Raw genomic sequence first — 25,831 nt, forward strand, 5'->3', positions numbered from 1 at the left:
ACGGGGGTCAGGATGCCAAAAAAGCCTCTGCTGCCCCATGTCTGGGTCGGGGTGCCAGGAGGAGAGCAGTGATGGCACCACGTCACAGTGCTCATCCCAGCCCAGAGCGGGGTCCCCTCTGTCGCGGCAGGGACAGCCACGGTGCTGGCGGTGCTCAGCCTGAAGGCCCTGGGCACCCCGGGGTGCCAAGGGCAGCATCACCCCACAGCCCTAAACTTTCCTCTCTTTTTCTTTCTTTGCTTGGCCATTTTTTAAAGCAGAAGTTCTCTTAGTGAAGTCTTTCGGGGGAGGTGGAGACAGAGTAGGAAGCCAAAGAGAATCGTCTTGCTAGTCAAAGCCTTTAACAACTATTTTTAATATCAGGCAGAGGAGCAGGATTTTGAAATGAAACAGCCGGTGCCTCTTTGATGGGCGAGCTACAGATCTTGAAACAAGGTCCATTCCCTCCTCCTTCACTAACTAACAGCCATATTTCTCTCATTAAAGACAATCTGGCTGTATTTTCAAACTTCTTAACAAGGCGATCACCGTAATTTGAGATTTCTATTATCCATGCTCCTATTACAGCAGTCTTTTAAGCAGCTAGCTTTTTTTTTTTTTTTGCTTTCTTTCACTGACTTTGTCTCTCCCCTCAAACTGCCATCAGTGGTAATGACGTGCAGGAAACAAGAGTGCCAAGAACCATCTTTTTTTTTTTTCCTCCTTCTTTTTGGTACTCGGTTGTGTGGGGGTAGCAATAAGGAATAAAATAAAAAGCGAAATGAAGTTTGGTTATCTCTTATCTGGAGTTTAGTTTTTAATCCGCCCAGGAGCGCAAACGAAGCCAATGCAGTACCTTATCTCCCCCGTCGATCACGGACCCCCCTCCCCGAAGACCCCCAGCTCTCTCCCCTTCCCAAAGGCGCCCGGCCACAGCCCCCTCCCTGCCCCATTAGTCCTTCATTGGGCTCTGCCAGATGGATGCAATTTGCATAATATCACCGGCGGAGGCTGGCAGATCAACTGGGGTCAGGCTCTGACATCTCCAGCACAGTCTATCTCCAAGTGCTAATTTGGACTGCATTGATCTCTCTTTCTGATTTCTTTGTCATTTACGTCTGCAACGGTTTGACAGGAGATACAGAGACAGACAAGGGGGGAAAAGAAAGGAAGGGGGGGGAAGAAGAGGAGAGAAACAAAGATTGTAGTTACAGATGTCTTTAAGGGAAAAAACAGATTAATCCAAGGACTCCTCTGAGGGTCGCAGCTTTGAAACATCCTAATTATCCTATTCTTATGAATTCCTGTACAGACTTAGAGGGGGGTCTTGTCAGGGAACTCAGGGGAATGGAAACTTGTTAAATTGCAGTGGAGTCTCTCTGGCTAGCTGCTGCCCCTTCCCCTCCTGCACCTTGCAACCGTTTCTCATTAGGTGAAGCGGGGCAACTTTAAACCTGGTGTCCCTCACTGACACAGCCTCCCCTCCGTATCTCTGCCACCATTCTTGTTAAAGGCAGATCTTCAGTAAAACTTGGGCAGGAGTCTCTCCTCCTCGCAGAAGGGGACCGTGATGCTCACAGCCACCAGCCCCGCGCTGCCCAGGGAGGCCAGAGCTGGGACAACAAGGATGCCCAAACCCTGGAGACAAGGGCTAACCCAGGAAGGACAGCAGCATCCTTGCAATATCCCAGGACGCAGGTGTGGAAAGGCACGTTTGGGGACATGCTGCTGTTGCAGGACAACATGATGTTAAAAGACATCTTCCACTGGAGTCTGTTGCAGAGCAGGGCAGGCAATCCGTGTTCTTAATTGAGATGTTTATGTTCATTAACAGGAAACTCTTCCCCTCCTCACAGGTAAGGGAAGACGCACCATCATTTAGTCTCGTCTGGGACACATCGCAGAGAGACACCAAGGCACCAAAAGAATCCACGGGGAAATCAAAATGTCACTCAGTGTTTTACATTGCTACTTTCTACAGAAAAAAGCTCTCTAGAAAGTTAATGTTCTTCCAAGGCTTCTCAGCTAACATGTGTCTCACTGTGCTGGAGGATACAGCACAGTGTATGCGAAGTGCTGCTGGTTACCGGGGCAGGAGAACAAGTGCTAGCAAAGATGTTTACCTGCCCAGCACAACAGGGGACAGACAGGGCTTGGGCAGTGCAAGGGTTGTTCCAGCAGCGTGTGGGGGTGGTATTTTGCAAGGCCCAGCCACAGGACTGGACAAAAAGCCAACGGTGGGACAGGTCTGAGGCGATGCAAGGGTCTCTCTAGTACAGATCAGTTCATGTCTGCACGCTCCTGGGTTTGGGACTGGCTGATTGGTAAGACAGAGCACACGAAATACAAACCTTCAGCCTGTCCCGCTGCTCTCAGTGTGCCAACAACAGTTTAGAGTGACAGGAAAAACATATTTAAGAGGTTTCTCATCTGTCAGTGGGGACAGGAATTGGTCCAGGTGTTGGGCTGAGGATCACAGCTGGCCTGGGAGGGAGGGAAGGACAGCAGATCTGCTCTCCTTGCCAAGGGAGACAGTCCCCACTGCTGGTCCTAAAACCAGAAGCCAGAGGAAGGGGGGTACAGCAGCAGCCATGCCAAAGAGCGGCTCCAGGACAACAGCAGCACTGTCGTGCTGGGGGTCAGCCAGGTCTGAGGCTCGAGAAAAGACCTGTCCCGATCTGCAGCTGGGCTTCCCAGGCACTGTGGCACAGCAAACAGCAAATAATCCAGAAATCCTTCTTAAATCTTCTGTCTGACACCGGTGCTGCAAATGCAGCTGCTCTTAGCCAGAAGAGAGGGGCTTGCATCTACCTTCCACACATCCCGAGCGAGCCGGCACCGCCGCTGCCTGCCCTGGGGCGAGGAGGAGCTCCCGGTGGCACCCCGACTTGTCTCAGGCAGCCGAAGCCCCGCTGCCCGCCTCACCCTCCCCTCCAGAGGCTGCTCCCTCTGGGGACCGTGGGCCCTCAGGCGAGGGGCAAGGTGTGACAAACCCATCACACCCCGCCGGCTGCAGTGGGGTCGGGCGAGCGTGTGTGCCCCCACCCCAGCGGGCGTGCGACCAACTTTCGGCAGGGTAAGACGGAGGGGTGAGTGCAGTCAACACAAACACTCAATCATCCTTCCTTTCTTTCTTCTGTGCCTCCTTTGTTAACTGCAGGAAACAGCTGAAAGACCTTGAGTTTCTCATTGTAGCATGTATGGGAACAGAGCTGCAGTGATCAGAACATACCCCCCGCTGCTCCTGGGGAAAAAGGGAGAGCAGAATCCTTTCTAAAAAGGGTTTACGATTAGAAGAGTGTTCTGTCACTCTGGCGCGCAGTAATCCACTGCGCCACCAAGTCCCTTCAGAGAGATGTCGAAAACTTAAATGACTGAAAGCAAAAGAGCCCCGGCTCAGGTTCCCAGGCAGCCAGACATCCTAATTATCTTTAGATCCACTCCCACATGGAGGGGAGAGAGCATACAAGAGTGAAAAAAAAAAAAAAAAAAAAAGGGAAAAGAAAAGAAAAAGAAAGAGGGGGAAAAAAAAAAAAAAAAGACTGTCACATCGCTTTTTTCTTTTTTTAAAAGCTTGTCTCTGCTCACTGCTTTTCCAGCTGTGACACCTCTCACGGTAGTTAATTAGAATCATGTCACCGCGTTAATGTGCTCTGACTGGACTCTGACAGACGCGTGTCCTCTAACCGGCCACCCCGGCCGTCCCTCCCTCCCTCCCCTCCCCTCCCCACCCCTCCCCGGGGCCCGGTGCTCCCGGCGGGACCCCCGCACCCGCTCGCCGCCCTGTCCCCGCGCCGGCGGCTGGGCCTCCCCGTGACACCCGGCACGCCGCCGCTCCACCTGTTCCGGATCCGCCTGACCTTTACAAACACTAATTCAAAATGACACTGCTCGTTTGATGACATTTCTGTTGATTTTTACTTAAGTCTCTCTTAATTATTTAACGCGGAGTCTTTCCCCTTCTGCCTTGGGCTGGGGCTGCCGTGTGTGGGGCAGTGGCCCCCAGGCAGCCCCGTGCCCTGCTCTGCAGCAGTGAGCCCTGTGCTCGGCTCCTGCTCTCGGCGTAAGGATGGTGTGGTGCAAACAGCCCTGCCCCGGGGCACGGCACCGGCTGAGTGCCACCTCTGCTGAGAAACGAAGAGCAGAAGAATGGGGTTTGCCTACTCTGGGGGAGCGCGGGGTTCTCCAAGGCTTCTCCCATCCCCTGGAAGGGATGGGGAGGGTGGGACCGGTTCTGCCAGCCGGGGCCACGCGGGCTGGGATGCAAAGGGGTGAAAAAAATGGAGGGAGAGTTTCACAACATGCTGTCCCTGTTCTCTTGTTCTCCCTGCCCTGCTGCAGAAGAGGCAGGTAGCCACCAAGGGTGATTGGGGCACCGAGGGTGGCCGGGGATCCCGCAGATGCCGGGGAGGTGGCAGGCTTCCCTGCACCCCCGGGAGAGCCAGGAAAACCGAAGAGGGGAAAGGAAAGCAGGGAAGAATGAGGAGAGGCTGAAAGAAAGCCAGTACGCTCCCAGGACTGCGTCGGCACTGAGAGCCAAAGGCACCCAGCACGGCGGGGGGCCCGTTGTGGCAGTGTCGGCACGGAGAGCAAGCCCGGCAGCGCCGGGACAGGAGCCGGCACAGCGCTGCGGGGAGAGGGATGCTGTGCCGGGCAGGAGGCACCCCCAGCAGGCGCTGGCCCGGCTCCCCGCCGTGGTGGCAGCTCGAGGTAGTTAATTAGAATCGTGTCACTAAGTAAATGCGCTCTGACTGGACTCTGACAGACGCTCACCTATGACACCGGGGGCCAGGAGACAATCCACATCAAACTACTGCAGTGTGACCCTTTTAACACAAAGAGTAAACTCACTGCACATCGAGTTGAAGCTCATTAAAACTGTCTACTCTGCGAGCATCCCATTAACCTCACTGTTAAAAACACGCAATTCCTCTTCTTCTTCCCGAGGCCTAATTAATGCTCTGGATCAGGAACAATATCACACCCTAACCTTCTGAGATTTCCAATCAGTAAATGAAAAGAGAGAGATGGAGCTGGGAAGGCATGGTGGCTCGCTGGGTCGCTCACTGCATGGGCTGCTGCCCTGCCCGGCAGGTAGGGCCTTTCCATTTGGCACGGCAGAGATCCCCACAGAGGGGACAGGGCACAGCCCCGGCCAGGGGCACGGCGGGCACGGGAAGGGTGGTGAATCCCTGTGCAGAGGGTCTCAGCTCACAGGGTTACGCCAGCTGGTGCAAAACAGCCCCATGAGGGCAACGTGTCAAGACAGGCACTACTGTGTGACCAGATCTCCTGGTCACCTGGGATGGGTGCTGTGGGTTCACCAGCAAGAGACAAGGCAGCCTAGTTACCCTCTTTCCCCAGAAAAAGAAAAAAAACCACCCAAAGCCGACATTCAGAATGAAATCTAAAATCATAATAATCTGTGTGCTAAAGCCTAAACTTTAAAGATTCGATTAAATTCAATTCGATTAAAAAAAAGACCAGTAGCAAGGGGTAACACTATGCTTTAAAGACAGTCAGAGCACTGGTGGTGGAAGCAGAGATGACAAATGAGAAACAAACTTTCCCAGCAGCAGCTCTTTCTCCAGATTTGGAAACATTTTAATTTTTTTGGTGTATTTTCCATTCAATAACTGGCTTGTTCAGAGACCAGAAACACGAAAGGACTGAAAAAAAACAAGAATGTGTGCCTTTTATCTTTTCCATAATCGGGGAAACAAACTAACAAAGGTGGGAGAGGATGAGATGTGCTAATTCTAAAATCTTGAAAGGGCTGTCTCCAGAAACACTCCTTCAACTCACCAATCACTTCTTGCTTTGGTTTCATGCACCAGGTCTTTTTAACTAAAAAGTATTCTGAAATTCACTTTTCTTTCTGTATTGAGTATATGGAAACAAAACAGGATTTTTCTAATAAAAACAATTCGAATTTCTGCTGGGGTACTTTATCATGGCATTCCAATTTTCACCCAAAAGCGTAACAACTCAAATTGTGAGTAATAATTTAATCACCACCTCCTTAACAACAAGTAGCAATTCACCATTCTTCATATGTAACAAATATCTAAAAACTAAGACTAAAGGCATATTATGTTACATAATCAATCAAATTAAATGTTGCAAATACAGAACATCTGATGAATAAAAGAATAACCATATTTAATAATTGGATAGTGCTAAGGAGAGCTGCACTTGGTTTGATAGGTGCTGGTCAGTAAAACTTCATCTTTTTTAGGGAAACAGGTAAAAAAAAAAAAAAAACAAAACAAAGAGAAATGCAAAAACAGAAAAAAAATCAATCAGTGAATCCAGGTGCCCCGCTGGCTGATTTAAATAACAACTATAGCCTGGGATTTTAATCCCTCTGATTTATATCAGTCTCTGAAACTCAGCAGAGACCCCAATGTAAGAACCCAGCTCCAGTGGTGCGGAGCCTGCGAATGCTGGTCTTTGTGTGAGACTGCCAAGACCCCCATCACAAGCTGCAGCTATTTTTTGGCAAGCAGCGCTTCAAACACATGTTTTAAGAACCGCAACGTGCACATGTCTGTAAGATTAGTAACTTCTTGGCAAGACTCAGCTTCATTTTGTTGAGGGCCAGGAAAACACCAGGCAAAAAGAAGTTCCTCACCCCAAGATCCTACAGCCCATGCTAGAGCTGACACCCATTTAGTACATGTTTGAGGAGTGATGGAAGCTGCAGAAAGTTCTCTTTGGTCCTCAGAGCAACATTATTAACCCAAGACAGCGCATGAAAGAACTGGTTTCACTCCCCTTTTGCTCCCTTCCCATCTTCCAAGGATTTTCTGCATCCTCACTCTCTGGAGCAGGACTTTCCAACGCCCTTAATCTGCCCGGCACTCCTCAACAAGCTGAAATATTGACATTTCCCCGCTTCCCTTACTTTTTCCATCTTAATAAAACAACCGTAACCCATCCAACCCCAAGGCAGATGTATTTGCAATGTACGCATATACACTTTGCTGTATGTGGCGACACAAAACACTCTGGTGACACAAACCACTTCACTAACACCTAGACAAGATTTGCAGCTTGCCTGCTTGTGAGTAGCAACCAGACGAAAGCTAGAACGCGAGCCCTGTTCAGCAGCTGGCAGCTGCGTATGCCCAGCTGTGTGTCCCAGGGGATGTGGTCCAAGACTCCACCATGCCCCACCACGAGCCCCTCCTGCCTGCACACACCAGATGTGATGGGAGAGGTTCCCAGCCTCAGTCCAGCCGTGGCCCTGCAGGGTTGAGTGCCCTGAACTCCTGGATTTTGAACAAGACGGAGGAAAGGAGATGAAGCACGGAGTGGGACTGGTTCCAGAGCATGCCAAGTGCAGGGATTTGGAGCAGGTATCTGCTGAGCCAGTGAATCAGAGAGTGATTTGAAAACAAAGCAATACACAACCGATCAGGCGAGACGGCAAAATTCCTTGCAAATTGTTTGCACAAACAAGTGACCATCCACTGCAATTTTTCTGTCAGATCTGAAGGGAAACATCCATGTTGCGCATCCCTGCATAAGCAAGCTGAGGCTTCACAGGATTGCCCGCATCACCCCAGACTGCTCCCCATGCTGCTTGGAAAGGGGCCATGTGGAGGCTCTCTGGCACAGCACGGTATTCATGAAACCACTGTGGCTGGCAAACACATTGTCTTGCTGCTCCTTCCTCAGCCCTCCTCAGTTTGAAGACTTCTGGACAACAGTGATCCAGGAGCACCATAAAAATCAGAGGCTGACCCTGGTTATACCCACCTTGGCCAGTCCTGGGGATCCCCCCCTCTCGGTTCCCCAAATTCCCTTGAGCTTGTTGCATCCCAAGACCAACCACAAAAGAGAAGGGAGGCTCTAGACCACAAAGGAACATCCCCAGAGCCACAGCCAGCTCCCGTCTCACTGCAGGCAGCGAGAGGCAGACAGGCAGCACGCTTCGCTGTTCTGCACTCTCTTCTTCCAGCAGCAGTCCTTGAGAAGCGGTCATTTATTTGGCTGAGTGGGCAGGGTTGTGTCAGGAGCAAGGCTCCTTACAGCCAGGGAGGGAAGAGGAGGGCAGCCCTGGGCAGGGAAAGGGATGGCTCCTCTCAGCCCTGAAGCAAAAGCAGCTGAGAGCATGAAGGAGTTGAGTGGTGAGGACGGCTCAGGTCACAGGCCAACCATCAACAACTGGGATGACCACGCTCAGTCCCAACGACCAAAACACGAGAACTTGGCTGTACAAGACCGATACTTGTTCCAGGACAAGGCAGCAAAGCCGGACCCAAGAAGATCAGGCTGCCTCCGCAGTGAGCAGTCCCTCCTCCGTCCTTGGCCTGGGGACCTCTCGGGCTGTCACTAGAGCCAATGCTTGATCCCTGACTAGGACCTGAAAAGCCACCAGGCTGGGAAATGAAGCTACCAGGAGACTGGTGTCCTGATGAAACGCCAAGCAAGGCATGTCTCCAGACACCAGCATCACCCCGAGCCTCCTCCCAGGGGGCAGAAGCCCCAGAGCCAGAAGCCCGGACACCGTGGGCAGCAGCTGTGCCTGGGACTCCCAAGCTGGCCAGGAGGAGAAGCCGTTCCCGCCAGTTGCCGTTCCATAAGCCATGCCTCCAGCTCACTCCCGGGGGCTCAGCCTGTGGTAAAGCCACCAGAGCTTTACTGGGGCAGAGATGCTCTGGACCCAGCCCAAACGGAACAGCCATGAGGCTGCAACACACAGGGCACGTGTGCACCATCAGCAATGCCAGGGAGGTGGAGACCGTCACACTGATGGTCTGGCATCCTTCACAGCACCCAGGCGAGCCTCCGTCCAAACTGTGTGTGAAAGGCAGGTTTGCCACTGGGATGGACCACTGCAAGAAGGGAGCTTGGCTGCTGGGCCTTGCTTCTCCATGGGCAATCCACCTGTGGCTCTCCCTGTATGGGGGAGAGCTGGGAGCGCTCCCCCACAGAGGGAGTTTGGCAGAAAGGAAGAAACAAAACCCTTCTAAAGGACTGGAGTAGGGAGGGGCATGAACAGCATCTCCCTGAACTCCATCAGGCAGACACCTGTGCAAGGGAACAGCACTGAGATAAACATGGGTAGAAACCAACGGCAGACAGATGATACGCCAGAGCTCGGAACGCTTTGTCAGAGTAAGATGACAGCAACAGAGAGTTCTTGCCATAAATAAAATGAGGAAAGACGAGGCACAAACCAACCCTGCATCTCCCAGGAGACCCTAGGAAAAGCCCAAGCCCCCAGAGCAGGACACGCACACACACCTCCCGCACTCCCAGCTCCCTCCCTGTGATCCCCCCCCAACACGGCACACAAGCAAGGCAAATCTGCTCCCAGGCAAGGAAGCAAATTTTAATGCTACCTCTGTCAATAATGCAACCAGATCCATAGTTCAAAAGGAGCTTGCTAATTAAAAGCTGGTGAGCTTTAAATAATTCATCTCCTTAACTTGGATTGATTGGAGAGTTTAATGGTTAGTCTTGAAACAATATTAAACACCTCCTTAAGGCCCAGGTAGCCAGTGACTTTTCCAAGTGAATCTGACCTCCTTGCAAACTTTAATGTTCACAAGTCACCATGTATGAAGGGCTGGGAGGCAGAGGGAACACCTGACTACTCGTCTCCAAGAGGTGATCCAATGCCCCGCAGAGAAACACGACAGGCAAGAGTGAGGCAGCCCTGAGTTACAGCCCTGCCTACAGCCCAGTAAATCTGAGCTCCTGCCTGTACCGCTGCCTGCTGCTGCCCCAGCTCTGCACCCCCAGCGTTAAGCAGCAGGCAGATATATGGCCTCAGTGTCCTGGGCCAGGTCTCCCTCCTCATATCACTTTGATCCCTGGTGCAGAGGCGCTAGGGGGAACGTGGAGCTCTGACACTGTGCATGGTAGTCTCAGTTGTTTATCTTGGAGCAGGCTTCAGGACCATGAAACTCATCACATGTGTGAGCAAACGGGACGATGATTCAGTTCTCCAGCTGGGGCCACGCATCTTCACCCCGCAGTGTGTTTTCAGCCAGCTCCTGAAGCTGTGCTGCCTGGCAGAGCCTCCCTTTTAAGGACAAACGCAGCATCCAGAGCAGCTGGAGGGCTGGTCCAACAGGGAGAGCATCCCACCCAGCCTGGGGACCCCTGCCCTGCGCTCCAGGCACCGCGTGAGCCCTGGTGCTGCCCACATCCACCCCCAGCCCGAGCACTGCCAAGGAGGGGAGCAGTTCCCCAGTCGGAGGGACAGGCAGGTGTGTTTGGCACACTGGGATGTGCCAGGGACAAAAAGCTCATCCTGCGTCCCCATCCTGCCCTGACACATCTTCATCCCTTCCACCAGCCCTCTGGCTGGCTCCCAGCACGCCAGCCTGGACCAGCTCTCGGGAGCCGAGGCATGTCCCACGCACCTGGAGCAGCAGCCGCGGGCACAGGAAGGGCGCGGGGCGGCATCACTCACCTATCCCGCTGTGAGGCCTCCCTATGTGCTGTAGGTTCAGTCCTTTGTTCATGTCTAAGAGCCCGTTCTTTGGCCAACTCCCCATGGCAAAGCTGTACGCCTGGAAGAGAGAAGCAGAGGGTCAGATTGGTGCACAGCCCACGCGCAGACATGTTTCGGGGGGAGCGCCTTGCCGCTGGCAGCCAGCTCCGCTCACCCAGGCCTGGCTGCTCCCGGGGTTGGCGGAGGTCTGCATTCGCCATGTTCAGTGTGGACCCGTGCATCGCCCTCGCAGCAGCTCTCCTGGAGCCACCTGCACAAAGCACCCTCACCCTGGGCTGCCCCACCAGATGCTCCTCAGAGAAAAGGTGTCCAGGGCCTGTCCCTGAGCCTCCCCCAGGAGGTTTGCTGGGCACCGTGCTGGATTGGCATCACCTGAGGCTATCTTTGCTGTGCTAGGGTGAGCTGGGGCCTGCATCTCCATCCCACATGTACCTGGGCTGCTCCAACATTATTCCCCCATTCCTGCTTCACCAAGGATGGGCTTGGCGGCAGCAGTCAGTGGGATTTGGAAAAGGGTGCCCATGCCCAGGCTGTCCTGGCCAGCAGCCCCCCTTCTCCCCAGTAAGCACAGCCCTCCCAGCCTCCCCTCTTCTTTCCACCCCCTGAGCCCCAGTTGTCTCGGGGTTCCCCATCACTGGGAGGAATCCCACTGGGAGCCAGCACTGCTCTTCCCACTGCACAGAGCCTGCAGTCTGGCCAGAGGGAGCCTCCTCCATCCCTTCTGCATCCCCCGGCAGGGCTCCCAGCCAGGAGCGAGGCAGCTGGAAGCCTGAGCAGCACAAAAATCCACCGGAGAAGGCAAACGTGAAAACAGCTGGGCCTCCGTGTCACACACACAGCTGTAATTACAGCCTGACAGCCACGTATCTTCTTCATCTTGAGGAATTAAGCTCAGCGCCACATTGTGAGCAGTAAGAAGAGCGTGTGGGCTTAGTGTCGCTCACACCGGCGCTATCTCCACTGCCGCGAGGGCCATTGTCCCCAGATGAGATCAGGTCAATCCACCAGTCCCTATCTCCCTCCTGCAGCAGGGATCATGGCTAACCACAGCCACGGCACGGCAGGGCACCACCGACACCCTCCGCGGGCTGCACACACGGAGGGAGATGCTCTCTGCAGCGGGAACGGGGCCAAACTGGGCAAGTGGAGCTGAGCGGTGCCCCCCAGTAGCCCCCCACCCACCTGCCTGCCACCAGGACCTGTTGCCAGTCCCTCTGTCCCCGTTGCCTGCTGCCCAGCCCAGCGCGGGCAGGGCCAGCCCCCGCGCAGCCCCTGCTGCCAGCAGCCCCCCGGGAGCTACGGCACTTGGGGGAGTTAATTTATTACTGGCCTACGTAACTATTCACGCTGCTTTGTTACTCCTGTCTTAGCAAAACAGAGGGCTCCGCAGATAATTAATAGACAGCATTGCTAATCCTGTTGGGAGATGATTAGCAATTAAAACTCCTAATTAAATCTATGCATAATTCACTGAAATTACACTTAGTGTACACAACGGGGACGTTTCCATTGCCTTCAACAAACACGCTCTGGTATCTCCATTGCTATGGCTGGGATGCAGGCTGGCCAGCTGCAGGGCAGGGGGGGTGCAGGATGGGACCCTGCCACCCACCTGCCGGGTGGCTCTGGGTGGCAGTGGCTCTGTGTGTGGCTCCCTCTCCTGGGCTCCGTCTCAAAGAGCAAGCCCAGGCACAGCGCAGGAAGGTCCCCCCGCTCAGCACCAGTGGGTCCAGGCCTGGGGTGACCAGCAGTGGGGGGGACCCCTGGGGAAGGGGTGTCCCCGCAGACTTTGGTGGGGAGGACACGTGGGGCGGGGAGGTAGCAGGGCTGTCCCCGCCCAGGGACAAGGCAGGCTCTGGGGCCTGCAGGCTGCCTTCCCAGCCCAGACACATCCCTCGGACCTAAGCCAGGAGCAACCGAGGGAGCGCAGCGGGGGGCTGGCAGGATCCCGGGAAAGCCACGGGGACAGCTCTGGAAAGCTCCTGAGAGCTGAGTGCTAGTGCCAACCCCATCCTGCCTCCCCCGGCTCTGCAGCAGCAGCGTCGCCCCGGAGCCAGTGGCGCGTGTCCCGGCCCCAGGATCGGCACCCAGCCCATCTCTGCATCGCGCTTTGCTTCCCTAATCAAGGTCATTCAGTACAGCCGCAATACCTGAGCAAACTAGCTAAGCAGCCAGGATGGAAGTTGGCCTGACCACTGAAGGTCAAGTGTGCACTTATGCATATTCAAAGCTGCCTGCAAGATCGATCGGGTTTTAATTGTTTTTCCTGGGGTTTTGGAAGGAAGTGCCAGGGGCATTGATCAGTCCCAGACGAGGTTGCTCACGCTTTGGGGCTGGCAGGGGCCGTCACTTTGCTGCAGGTGGAGGGAAGTGCAGGCAGAGATGAAGGCAAGCCAGGGGAGAGGTCAGCCAGCCCCGGCCAGGAGGAGGAGCCAACCCTGGGCTGCATTGGAAAATAAAGTTTTTTAATTAAAATTGGCAATTCTGAGCCGCCTGCCGGCAGCAGCCACACAATCAAGAGTGAGGAGCTTTGCTGTTTAATATTTAAAGACAACGTTAATCTTTAAACAGGAAAGTTCTTCTTCTGACTGTTAAAGTAAGGCAGAAAGTGCCGGAGGCTGGTGGATGCAGGGCTCCCCAGCCTGCCGGGGTGGCCGTGGCCACTGGCTCGCTGCCGGCTCACCGTGGCCATCAGGCCACCGGTGTCAGCCGCAGCCGCCCTCCCGCCGGCTCCGCCGCCGCTCCAGCCCCGCACAGACGCCGGCAGACCCCTGCCCCTTCAGCACTTACCCTACAGCAAACCCTGAGAAAGTCTGAGACGCCTCTGGCTCGCTCGCAAGCCGAAGGATTTAAAAAAATGCCATGAAACCCTTTTTGCGAGGAAATCACACTGATTTGTTCCTCCTTCTGGTTCAATCCTGATGTTGCAGGGATTGGGTTGCTCCCTTCTAGGTCAGACACTGAAACAGGGCCAGGACCCTGTGGTGTTTTATTTTCATCTGCATTTTAATTGACAAAAAAATGCAGGCATCTTTTAAAAAAGCTATTTTTAAATGGTTTTGGTCAGAATTCTGATTTAAAGATGAATGCAATGCCTCTGATCTGCTAAAAACCACCCAGACGATGTTTGCAGAATCATTTTCAAGCAGCTTGAACACAACTATTTCCATTCATACCAGCTCGTAGAAAGGTCTTTTTTCCTGATTTTGTTTGTAATTCTATGAAGGCTACATCTACCTCCCTGCCAATGCTGCTCTGAAGTCAGATGATTATTAATTATATTTATTTACTTATACAATCCCATAGGCATACGCAGCAGTTCACAGACAAATACTGCCCTGGGTCCCTGATGTAGGGATCTTGAATCAAAGGTAAGCAGATACTCCTGTGATAAATGTGAACTAACAGCAGCAGATTAGCAACATACTGTGTTTGCATGCATAGACCCAGCACCACAGATAATGCACACCTTGTTAAAAGTGCCCGTATGGGGAGGTAGGTCCTTAGGTAACCTGTACCTCACATAACCTGCAGAAAAACAAAAAAAAAAACCCTAAGTGGGGATAAGATATGGGGTACAGGAGCCTGGGGCATGGAGAGGCTGCGTGAGCAGAATCACAGCACCTGGGGCTGGCTTTACAATAACCCAAAAAGGGTCTGAAACCATCCTCCTGTTGCACTGGGTCACAAAACTTCCCGGTGGCTATGATGTATTTGCCTCAATTTGCAAAGAGCCTGAAACAGGAGCTCCATGGCACATTTCTGGTAGAGCTGGGGGACAAAGAAGGTCCCTCTGTGCTGGGACAGGAGCACAAGGAGGGCACAACAGTGAGGCTGGCAGTGCCACGGTGCTGCTTGCAGGGGGAAGAACGCAGGATTTGTCCAGTTTGGCACTGAGTTTGCCATGCTTGCCCTTGCTGCAATCCCAGTGCGAACCAGCTCCTGTCCCCTGCAACACCAGGGCCAGCAAGGTGGCAGCACCAGCACAGCCGGGTCCCAATGCCCCGCTCCCTGGAGCTTGTTTGGGCTACGCACCATGGTTTATAAGCAGCACAGCTGCAGGGAAGATGTTCCAGGGGGTCAGAAAATTCCCAGAACTGGAACTTGTCAAGCTGATGTATTGATCTAAGTGGACTGAATAATGCTCCATCATTTATTTATGGGGAAGTGCCCAGCACACTTCACAAAAACCGGGGTTTAGCAGTCACATTAAGGCAAGATTTCACATCCCACATGATGTAAACAGGGCACTGGCACAGAGGTCAGGATGCTCACTGACACAGGGAGCCCCACAGATCCTTCCCTCTCCTGCAGGGAGGGACAGGGCTGGTCCTCACGGAGCTGCTGGAGCTCTGCTAGGGCAACGCGCTGATCCCGACAGAGCCAGTCCCGTCCTTTCCACCCATGTCGATGCTGTGACCTGTGCAGCCAGCCCCCAGCCCCTCTGCCCTCCACTAAAGCTGCCGGCATTGCACTGCCCTGGGTGCTTTAGCTGAAGGGCAGGCGGGAAGAGGGGCTCTGTGCTTTGCGACAGCACAAGCATGCTCACAAACCATGGCAGCAAGAACTGCCAGGAACGGCACAGAGCATCCTCCTGCCCTGCCCAGCCCCGCAACCCTGTCGCTTTTCATGTCCCATCAAGAGGTTTTAAATGTTTCACCCACTAATTGTAATTTTAATATTAATACGGACACTTTCAGGCAGGGAGAAAATATTTCCTTTTGGAAAAAATCCTCCCAGGAGCAAAAGGGCTCAGCAGTTGGAGAAGATGCTGAGGAGTGGATACTAAGAAATAATAAAAAAAAAGTGGTGTTTTTTGCTGAAAGTTTCTGTTAAGAATTTAAAAAAGACACCTGAGAAAAACATGTTTTTAAACAGATAGAAAGTGGCTGTGAGATCTCCCCAGCTGCCCTTGGCTTGGGCGAGCAGCAGGCGTCAGCTCTGCTCCCCCAGGATCAGGCCGGGCACAGCAGCTTGCTGATCGGAGCCGACCCCCCTGACATTTTTGCAATGGAGAAAAAGACTTTGCGACAGCAAAAGCGTCTTCCTCCTCTTGTCATGTCAGCTGTGCGTTGCGTCTGCCCGAAATAAGCACTTCCCTCTAACTCCCCTCATTCCGCTGCTGCCATGATGGGGTGTCAAGGTTTTATATTACTTTGTATGGTGGGAAAAAAAAATAAGAGGCTGTGTCTACAACTAAGTGGGCTTTAAAACACAGCTTAAAATGCTTTCAGTGCCACCCAGTAACTGTAACGTTTTGGGGCTGGGGTGTCTTTGAGGCACCCAGGACACCAGAGTGGTCCCTCAACATCCCATTTTAACTGCATGCCACTTCAAGGATGGGATGTGGGCAATTCTTGCTGGGATTTCTTGCCATGCAGACTTTCTGGCACGACACGAGGCAAATCTAATGACAATTAGGGCTCGACCCCACAGCCAAATCATTTAGTAGCAAGGCTGCTGGATTTGGGCTGAAAGCAATTAAAGAAGAGGCAGGTAATGAATAAGCAGTTTGCCAAGTCCCAGCCACCAACGGCAGAGCTCCTTTGCTGCAGGGAAGGTGCGGAGGAAAGCTCGTCTGGCAGGATGGAGACACCGAGCCCAGGATGGCTCAGCCCCGCAGTGCTGGATCCTGCTACCCTTGCTGGCTGTTGGGAGGCAGGAGCTAAACCCAGGTGTAACATGTCCCTTTTAAGCAGTTTAGTCAGAAGTGCTGCCACATTCATAGCTTTTCAAGTATTTTTAAATCACTTACAAAAGCAGGATTAAACGATCAGGAATTCCATTTAATAGGACAAATAAAGAAATAACAATCTACTCCATCAGCCCTGCAAAAGGCAGGTTTGATTTAAGAAAAAAAAAATAAAAAAATAAGTATAAAAGAGGGAGAGAAAAAAGGAAAGGGGGGTGGAAAAAAAAAAGGATAATGTGTGTTTACTCAAGCAAAGAAAAAAATATTTAAGTGATGTAGGGAAGAAGATTGCAGTAACTAGTGAAGAATAACATCGTCTGCTTTGCTGTCAAATCACACAAGAATTTCAGTAATAGATTCTCATTCTGACACTCAATTCAATTCGAAGGTGATCCTGCTTTATCCCAACACATCAAATATTAAACACTCGTATTAGCCAGGGTGCCGTCGCCTTTCCTGGCTTAGACGCGGCAGGAAGCTTTTCCCCCTACTTTCTCTCACTCACTATAATATTCTCAATGTTATCTAAACATGCCTTCATACACTGGGGTTCCTTATCAATCCCATTTGGGGAGGGAGGGGGGGTGTACTTAAAACGGTATTAGTTGGGGGGGGCTTTTATTATTATTATTTCCAAAGCTTTTCAATTTTGTGTGGAAAAAGCTTAGAAAAAAAAAAGGCGGAGGGAGGGGAGGCGGCGAGAGAGGGAGAGGGAGCGCGGGAGCGAGAGAAAGTATAAGAAAGGAAAAAGCAGCCAGCAGCTCTTGTTTGACTGATGCCTTTCAACAAGGGCAGTCTAGCTTGTCAAAGCCCAGGCTTGAGATGAATTGGCATATCTATTCAGCCTGCCTCTGGATGTCATGCAATACAGTTTCATATTCCCAGATAAGGCATGATAAGCAATTGCTGCCCTGACACCAACTCCATCCATCCCTGCCTTTCTGTCCACGTGTATTACAGATCTCTGCTGTGCCGCTAATAAGAGGCATTTAATTTTTACAAACACAGCGGCAAGAGGGGCCTCCAGACTGACCAGGTACAGCATTAACACCATTCATGTTTAATTACTTTTTCTTGGTGCATTGAGCTCCCTGAACACTCGTGAGTGGCACCAGGTACAGGAAAACAACTTCTGCCCAACATGGCACCCACTGAAGCCTCGGACTAAACATCTGTGCTAATAATTAAGGGGTGGGGGGCAACGAGAGCGGAGGGCATTTGTCCTCTGCCAAATGAATCTGCAGTGTCACCAAGCAGGAGGTGGTTTGGCTGGGGTTTGGACACGGGAGGATGCAGGAGAAGATGTGAGCCGTGCCCTTTCGCAGCGAACATCCCTCTCTGGAGCACAAACCCCCTCAGAGCTGCGGGGGGAAGGAAAGGGGCCAACACACTGACTGTGGGGACATCACGAGTGGGACTGGACCCACTTAGGTGGAAGCAGGTGCTGCCCTTGGAAATCCCTGCCATTGCCAGCACCCTGCAGTGGGAGGATGAGATCTGGACACAATCCTCCCATATTGCTGAAAAGGTGCTGGGACCCTGCCTGGTGCTCTGCTCCCTTCACACAATGGCATTCAAAGGTTTTCCAGAGACCAGGGCCACACAGCCAGCCTACCCCTGTCCTGGATGAGCAGGGAGCCCTCAGCACACGAATCACCTTGCCAGCCCTACCTGGCCATGCCGAGCAACCTTTGGCAAGCCCACCCGGTGTCCACTTCAGTCCATTTGCAAAGCTGCTTAAAATAGCCACATCTTTATACCTCATGTCAGGCAGTAAATTAAATAAATAAAAAGATGAATGGTCCATTTTTGGAAAAGCGAATGCTGGGCACACAGGAACTGCCTGGCTCTGCCCACCTTTGGGCAGTGCTTTACAGAGGTGAGGACAGGACAAGCTTAAGGGAAGGGAGCAAGGTGTCAGATAAGATGCACAGGATGCAGCGCAATTGTATGTGCTTTCTCCTTATTAAAATAAGCAGCCCATGCCATCAGATGTCTATCCATTAGGAGCACATCAAAAGGGAAACTGAGGCACGCAATGATCTCATGCCTGGCCCTTCCTCCCACCCAGACACACATCTGAGCAGTCTCAGCCTGCCCATGTCCCAGCAAGACCCTAATTCAGCCACAGCTGTGCAAATAAATTCACTGTCAAAACTCCTCTTAACTTCAGGAGGGGCAGGATGGACCCTGCACCCACCGACAGCCCTTCTCCAGGGTGCATTTGGACGCTGTGGCCCTGTTGGGCAGCGGGGAGGTGGCCCTGACACCACGCAGGATTAGTATGTGCCCTGGCTTAGGCTGCAATAGAAACACGTCGGTGTGCCTGACTCCGGAGTGTCAAAGTGCCAAGCGGTTTAGGCTTCACATTTCTCTGTGTTTGAACAAGAGCAGACTCTGCCTTGCTCCCAGGCTAGGGATTATCCTGGATAAAATGTTCTCGACTGCTGTGTGCTCTGCAGCTGGCGACACACTAGGTTAATGCTGTGGAGACCTGGGTCAAAGCTCTGGGTTTGGTCACAAGCAAAACAAAGCTACAGGTCTGGGTCCCTGGAGGGCTGAGAAATAGAGCTGGGACGTGCCCAAGCCAGCACCGGCCCAGGAGAGGGGACAAGCAGGGCCATAAACTGCCACGAAAGCAGCTCAAGGATGGGGGCTGCTGGCAGGAGCAGGGGGTCTGGGCTTGGGGTCAGGAGGCCGAGCAGAGCATTCCAGCTGGAACCTGGGGGCTGCTGTGGAGACAAGGGGCTGGAGGACACAAGCCCAGCACCTTTCCCAGTCCGGGAAAAGTGTCCCTGCCCTTGAGCCGCAGGTCACGTCTGTTTGAACAGGGCTGCCTTCTCGTAGTGTCCCAGCGTTTCTGGCTGCACCGCAGGGTGACCGAGACCCAGGCTGGGTTATGCTGATGTATGCAATCAGCTCCCAACGCTGAGACACACAAACAGCTCCCGATTAGTGCCTGAAAGGCAGAGACACGCAATGACATGGCAGGCAGCTACCAGGGAGTACCTACACTCGGCTGATTTACCCCTCCAGCCCTGGGAAGGATGGCCTCAGGTCCTGCGGTGCTATCCCCTGGGGACTGGCCCAGCTCCCTGCGGGGCCAGTTCAAGCAGGAAAGCAGTGCTAAGCCTTTCCTCCCACAGCACTGTGGCCGGCAGAGCGGGGAAGCTGAGTATGACACTAAGGAAAACCTGCAAACACACTTCATGGATGATTCACCACAGCCACGGTTGCCTCTCCACACAGACAAGAACGGACCAGTGTGATTCCGGCTGCTCCTGGGGAAACTGGGCATTCAGGGGGAAGGGGAAGGTGCCTCCAGCAGTGCTGGAAAACTGGCAAATGTTGGCACTGCCCCAAAATCAGACCCACTGACAGCCCCTGCATACATGAGGACAGGGAACAGCAAGACGGGGCCTCAGCAGATGTGCCATGCTGCAGCACTCAGCTGCCGGGGCAGCAGCGAGGTGGACACGTCTCACCCTCCTTGGATTTAGCTAGAGATTAATAACCACCAAAGAGAGCTGCAGTTTTGCTATATTACACAAGGGTGGGTAACAGTATCCACCGATCACCCCCTTCTCTTTCCAGGGCCATGAACGATGGCTGCAATGCTCAGACGTGCCCCGCAGTCCCCCAGACATGCACCACTTTAATCTAACACCATGCCTTTCCCAAGCAAAGCCGGCACCCGGCTCACTGTTAAAACCTTCAAGCCCTTCTGAAGGGGGTATTTTCCCCCCTCGATTTCTATTTTTACACATGCACACGCTCGCCTCTCCCTCGCTCGCTGTTTAATTTCCGTGTGAGAGGGAAGCAGGTGCCCGTGCTCCCGTGAGCTCTCCCTTCTCTAGGTTTTTTTTCCCTTCTTGGATCCTGCCCCATTAGTTTAGTGCCCAGCCATCTGCGACGTCTCCTGTAATGCTGTCCCCCTTGTGTACCAGGGAGCTTTTCCATTAGCGCCTTTAATATTCTGACACCTTAGCACAGGCTGCTATTACATTCAAACACTGATCGCCCTGTGAAATTACATCGCAGGGCTTGCTAAAATGGAATTGTGTATAATCAGGCTCCTCCATGCACTGTCAGTCCCATCACAAATACAACGTAAAGCAGGCTTATGGATGGGCTTAGCAGCTGCTACAAGTGTATTTTTTTTTAATAGATGAAGTATCCCTTATTTAAAGCATTTCCTTAAGAAAAAAAACAAACCAACAGTGAAAGACAAATCAACAGCTGCTGTACAATGTTAACCATACCACCAGTCTCTTAAAAACATGTTATTTACTAAGGTAGCTATCTGTTTATCTATAACTATATGAAACAGAGAAGGAGGGTGAGATAAAGATAGTTAAACAGACAGCCAAGGAGATATCTGCCACTGGGAAATAATAGCTAAATAAAAAGTACCATTATTTACTCCAGGGGGGGAGGAGGGAGAGCCAGTGCTTTCCTCCCAGTGCCGCACAGCCAGCACCACCTAGCGCGGAGCTGCCGCGGGAGCTTCTGGTTCATAAGGGCAGCCCATGCCAGGCCACACGTGCCCCAGCTCCCCAGCCCACGCGCCTCCCCACAACCGTGCCAGATAAACCTGGGGGAAAACGCCCAGCCCAGGACCCAAGTACCGCACCTCTGCAGGGAGACTGCGATGCAGGGAAGGCAGGAGAGGGCCGGGGAGCCGTGTTGCTGCTGGGGACTGGCTTGGTGGGGCAGCCCCCCGCCCTCCTCGCAGCTGAGACAGGCTCAAATTAAGGCAAAATTGGACTCGGCAGAGGGTCTGGGTGCGTTCCTGCAGGGGAGCCCCATTTCTGCATGGCTGGCACACAAGGAATCAACTCCCCAGCTTTTTTTTTTTTTTTTTAATTCCATCCAAGGAAGCGATGGATTAGGACAAAGGTATTTCAGGGGGATGCAGGAAGCGGCAGGGACATAGATGATGTGTCAGAGAAATGAGCTCCCGAGCTCCCCGGCTCGGAGTTCAAAATGCTGCTTCTTACCATGCCCTAAAGGTTATTCTGTCTGTCTGCTGTGAAATGCAACGGCACATCGCCTGAAGGGAGATTTCCAGAGGCGCTGTGACCCTTCCGCTATCTCCTCTGAGAAGCCTCCACAGGAATGATGAGATTGTAGCTCATTTCCACACACCTTGAAAGAGCCAGGCTGGATCAAACGTGCTGGAAGCAGAAGCAGCACATCCCTGGGACTCATCCTCAGCTCCTGGCAGGGAGCGTGCTCTTGCCATAACGGGCTGGGAAACCAATCCCACTCCACCAAAACACCAATGTTCTGACACTGCCCTTCATCCTAAACCAGGATGGAAAAGCCAAAATATTGTCTTGTTTCACTGTGTGGGAACAGTTCTGCTTGGGAAGCACAAAGTAAAACCCAGTGACAGAACTGCTGCCCTTTGGAAAGGAGCAATCTATTCCTGAGCGAAACACTGACATGGTATTTTGATTCCAGTTTTTCCAGTGCAAAACAAAGTCATTTGTCCAGAGCAGACACACCTCTCCTTTGCACCACACACAGCAGGACTCAGCACACAGTGCTCTGGACATTTTTGGAAGGGACACATCTGGTGATGGTTTGGCTGCTGTGCACAAATATGTCAGACAGTGGGAGGATGGGACCACAGAGGGCAGAGACCCACGGACAGGTTACCAAGAGAAAAGTGTAGGGGAGGTGCTGTATGACCGTATGTCTGTTCACACTGCAGGTGCGAGACAAGTCAGTTCAACTCTTTGGTTTTCACTACCTGGCATTGTCATAGAACCAGTTCATGTCTCAGTTTCATAATCTGTTCTTAAAACCTGGGCGCTGGGAGATGGGAAAGAAATCAAAGGGCAATCCTGCAGGTCCTTCTCACCACTTCTATGCACTTGCCTACACTTCTTATCACATACATCTCTCCTGCTCACATCCTACAACTTCCACACTCATGTTTACCATGTCTTCCTGGGACAGATACTTGACCTTCTCCAAAACTCACCTCTGGCACGATGCAGAGAAACTAGCCCATACAGGACAGACCAGAGGGTCATGAAAACATGTGTCCTGCTCCCTCTTACCTCCTCTTTCCAGACAGCAGACCCTCAAGACCAAAACCCAATCTTCTGTATTTGGCACAGCACCAACCCAGCAGGGCTGTCAGGGCCCCTGAGTGTTACTGCTCTGCAAGAATCAAATAAAATAGTTTCTCAGTACTCCCACAAGATGCAAAGCTGCTCAGAGGAGAGGCAGATGGAAGAGCAAGAGAAAGGCAAGAGAATACAATGCACGCAGCATCAGGGAAAAGATCAATAAAGATTACAAGGGCAGCGGCCATGTCCCTTGACCGTGTCGGAGGCTCTCATGGCTGCAGTGAGGGAACACCAAGGAAAGTTAACAAGGCGCTGCTGCGCCAGTGCCTGGGGATGATACCTGTCTAATCAAAGGTAGAGTTTACACTGGATCATCTAAGCAGCAGCTCTTCCTCATGATTGTTGACTCAGGTCAGCGTTAAGACTGAGGAGGTTAAAGCAGAAGCGCCTCTAAGAGCTCTGATGGATGCAAACACCAGGCAAGCAGGCAACGCATCCAGGCCCAGCCGGCACAGCCTACCGGGGTGGCAGGCAGCAAAATTAAGGCTCCCCAGTTTCAATGGAAGAGCAAACAGAAGGAGATGGCCCGAGGGGCTGGGCAGCACGCCACGAGAGAATTGATTTGGAGAGAGGTCAGGAAAGCAGCGAATCAAGGAAGGACATGGCAAGGTCCTGACAAAAGGTTATTAAGGGAGGCGTGAGGGGGATGAACTGCAGCAGCTACAGCTAGGCAGGAGTGCTGGGCAGGACTGGCTGTCTAGACTGGGAAGTGGGGGCCAGCACTGTGTTATGGTGCTGAGAAGGTGACAGAGAAGATCATGATACAGTTGATAGAAATGAAGGGCTTCAGGTCCCCAGGGCCTCAACTCACTTCTCCCAGGGGAGCGAAAGGCACCTCCATGGCTCTGGTGCCACCAGGCTCACTGACTGCCAGCAAGACTGGGCTCCCTTAAGGACACAGGCAGCGACAGCCAGCCAGGGGCTCCTTACCAGGCAAGCTGGGACACCCTGGTTATGGCTTTTAGCCCTGCCTGCAGTTCTGCCTGCAGTAAGGTGCTGGGGAGGGCTGTGACACCCGGCCACATGGACGCCTCTGGGCCCTGTTCCCTGAAGATGGAGCCATCACTGCCTGGCTGCTGCCAGTGCTGGATCCAGCGGCTCGGCTGGCCCTTCCCTGCCCGTGTGCCTGGGAAACTGTGCTAACAGAGTTATTACTGAGCATGGGTAGCAGAGGGATGGCCCCCACACAGCCACAGCGCAAGGACAGAGCTGTGGAGTCATGTAATGCTCATCCCACTCCTCTCAGCATCCTTCAGCTGCCCCGTGAACCTGTCCCTAACCTACGTGTGCTGTCTCAGCTCTGGCTATGGCTGGTGGAAACAAGACGAGCGAGTGAGAGCAAATGCTGCCCAGAGAAGAGCTGGTCTGCAGCAGAGAGCTGGGTGGTTGAGATGTGATGAGGAGGTTCATGGCCTGTCTAGAAAGCGCTTGGCCGTGGACTGCCTGGCTCTCCCAGCCACAGAGCCGTGCCAGGCAGCCCACCCACCACCTCCTGCCAACATGCCAGCAAAGAGCGAGTGGCTGGTATGGAACAAGGTGTCCCAATTAGCTCTCCACTGATCTAATTAGATCTTGCTAGGGAGGACTGGAGCTGGAAAAATGACACCGCTGCCTCCTTGACCAGACACTCAACCTTTCCCGCCTGCAGCATTTTATTTTTCAGATTTTTAACTTGCAGTACCTTTTTTGTCCGGCTCAGCAGAACTTACTCTGCCTTGAGTCCTGCCACAGCTCCTCACCAGCAAAGACCAATTATGTGTGTACATAAACAGGCATTCAGCGACCACGCACAGTATCCAAGCTCTCTGCTCCTGTGTCGGGGAACAGCTCGCTAGGGTTGCAAATCAGAGGCATAAGGAAGGAAATAAGGGGCACCAGAAGGCAGAGCCAATCTGGAGGACATGGCAGAGCACATCAGGTCCCTCTTACTCCCCCTGTGAGCAATAGCGAGCTGTGCGAGCATGCCTGCCCTCCCTGCTGCCGCCCTGCACCACCCCAGAGAGCTGGCAAACGAGCTTCAAACCAGCCCGCTCCTTGTAATCGGAGTCAGTCAGTGTGTGTGTTACGCTTGAGTTGATGGCTGGTGTTAAATTCAATGCCTTGAGTATTGATTTCCTCGCACATCCCGGACTTTGTTAAAGGGTTAGCCGTGAACCGAGATCAAAGGGAGGTTAACTCGTTTCTTGTAAGTGGTAAAGCAGACCTCTAGCAAAACCGGGCGCCGGGCCTCCTCCGCAGAGGATGCTCCGTGCATGTTGTTAGCTACCCCGGTCGCCTCAAAAGCCAGATAAAGCCATGAAGCTGCCTCAAAGCAGAGAGAAAAAATGATCCAGACAACTTCCCACAGACCCCCAAGCTATTATGAGTGCACACCAGGGATGGGAGGCATGGGCCAGCGTGCTCCTCCTCCCCAACCCATCCCTGCACTGTGGGGAGCTGCTCCTCTCACTTGGCCACAGGAAAAGGGGGGGGAAGCAAGTCTTTGCCAGCTGCACCCCAAAGAGGCTACCACCGAGGGGCTCGAGGAGGGGCAAGAGCCGTCCACAGTAAAACAAGGGTGTCCTAGAGCTGCAGGTGGGAGAGGGGGAAGGCAGAGGGCTGCTCCCTGAAGAACCACCCGGCTGGGACACGGCACCCTCCCCGCCACGGCCAGGTGGAGAGGACACCTTCACTTGAGCCAACACCCCCACCAGCACCACCTCAACCTGTGTGGCAACTGCTTGCTCCATTTTACTTTACACCCTTCTTGGCTCTCCCTGTCCCTCATGAAGCAATTTTGGCACTGACAGAACACAGACCAGCGGGTTTTGCCAAGGCAGTAAGAGTTAAGTGCACAAATAAGATGATGCTAACAGGGTTTTGGCTTTACCTTTGTAGTTTTTAAGGGATGGAGGCAGGGAAAGAGGTGTAGGAGACAATCTGGAATTATTATCAGTAGTATTAATGAATGCCCAGAGGCACTGAGCAAGAAGCATCCATTTCAGACGAACATCTGTCAGCAATAAGAGGTAAAATTTCAAAAGTAGCTAAGGTACTTCAGAGCCTAGATTACACCAGCTTCTTGGGAGGCTTAAGCACCCAAGTAATTTCTAACAACAGGATCCCGGGCTCCTAAGTCATCTGGACACCAACGCTATTTCTCAACCCCTTTCCTCTACCCCAAGAACTACTTACAGCACAGTCTAGCTTTCCAGCAGCCACGCTGTTCTTCAACCAGATTAATCTGGTTTCAGTGACACTGTATCTTCCACCCCGGGGTGACACCATGACCAGTACCCACCTCTCTCAGGAGCCAGGCAGTCTCAGCTGCAGAAAATACAGTATACTCTGCCCTGCCACCCCTAAAACTCCCCACCCCAAGGCAACCCAGCAATGCCGGTGGTGTAATTCCTCCTGTTCTGCAGCACTGGTAGGGAAGAGCTCCCCATCACAGCCCACCTTGGGGGGTGAAACCCTTAGTGGGAGCTTTATTCATGAGCACCTATAGTCACGTTTGACTATGAGGTTCTCCCTAGGGTGCTAAACAGATACTCCCCCACACCT

At 52.8% G+C, this 25,831-nt stretch overlaps 1 protein-coding gene across 4 annotated transcripts in view; it reads right to left on the bottom strand.

Moving 5' to 3' along the window:
• The window catches only part of ERI3 (ERI1 exoribonuclease family member 3), a 134,953-nt gene that overhangs the window by 27,757 nt on the left and 81,365 nt on the right, over positions 1-25,831 (bottom strand). For all 4 annotated transcript variants that reach the window (XM_042803340.1, XM_042803350.1, XM_042803346.1 and 1 more), the window contains exon 7: positions 10,412-10,511. In XM_042803340.1, the coding sequence (XP_042659274.1) occupies positions 10,412-10,511 (100 nt within the window). The remainder of the gene's footprint in view (positions 1-10,411; positions 10,512-25,831) is intronic.

This window comes from Tyto alba, unplaced genomic scaffold (assembly GCF_018691265.1).
Source record: "Tyto alba isolate M040663 unplaced genomic scaffold, T.alba_DEE_v4.0 Super-Scaffold_1000006, whole genome shotgun sequence".
Taxonomy (NCBI): Eukaryota; Metazoa; Chordata; class Aves; order Strigiformes; family Tytonidae; genus Tyto; species Tyto alba.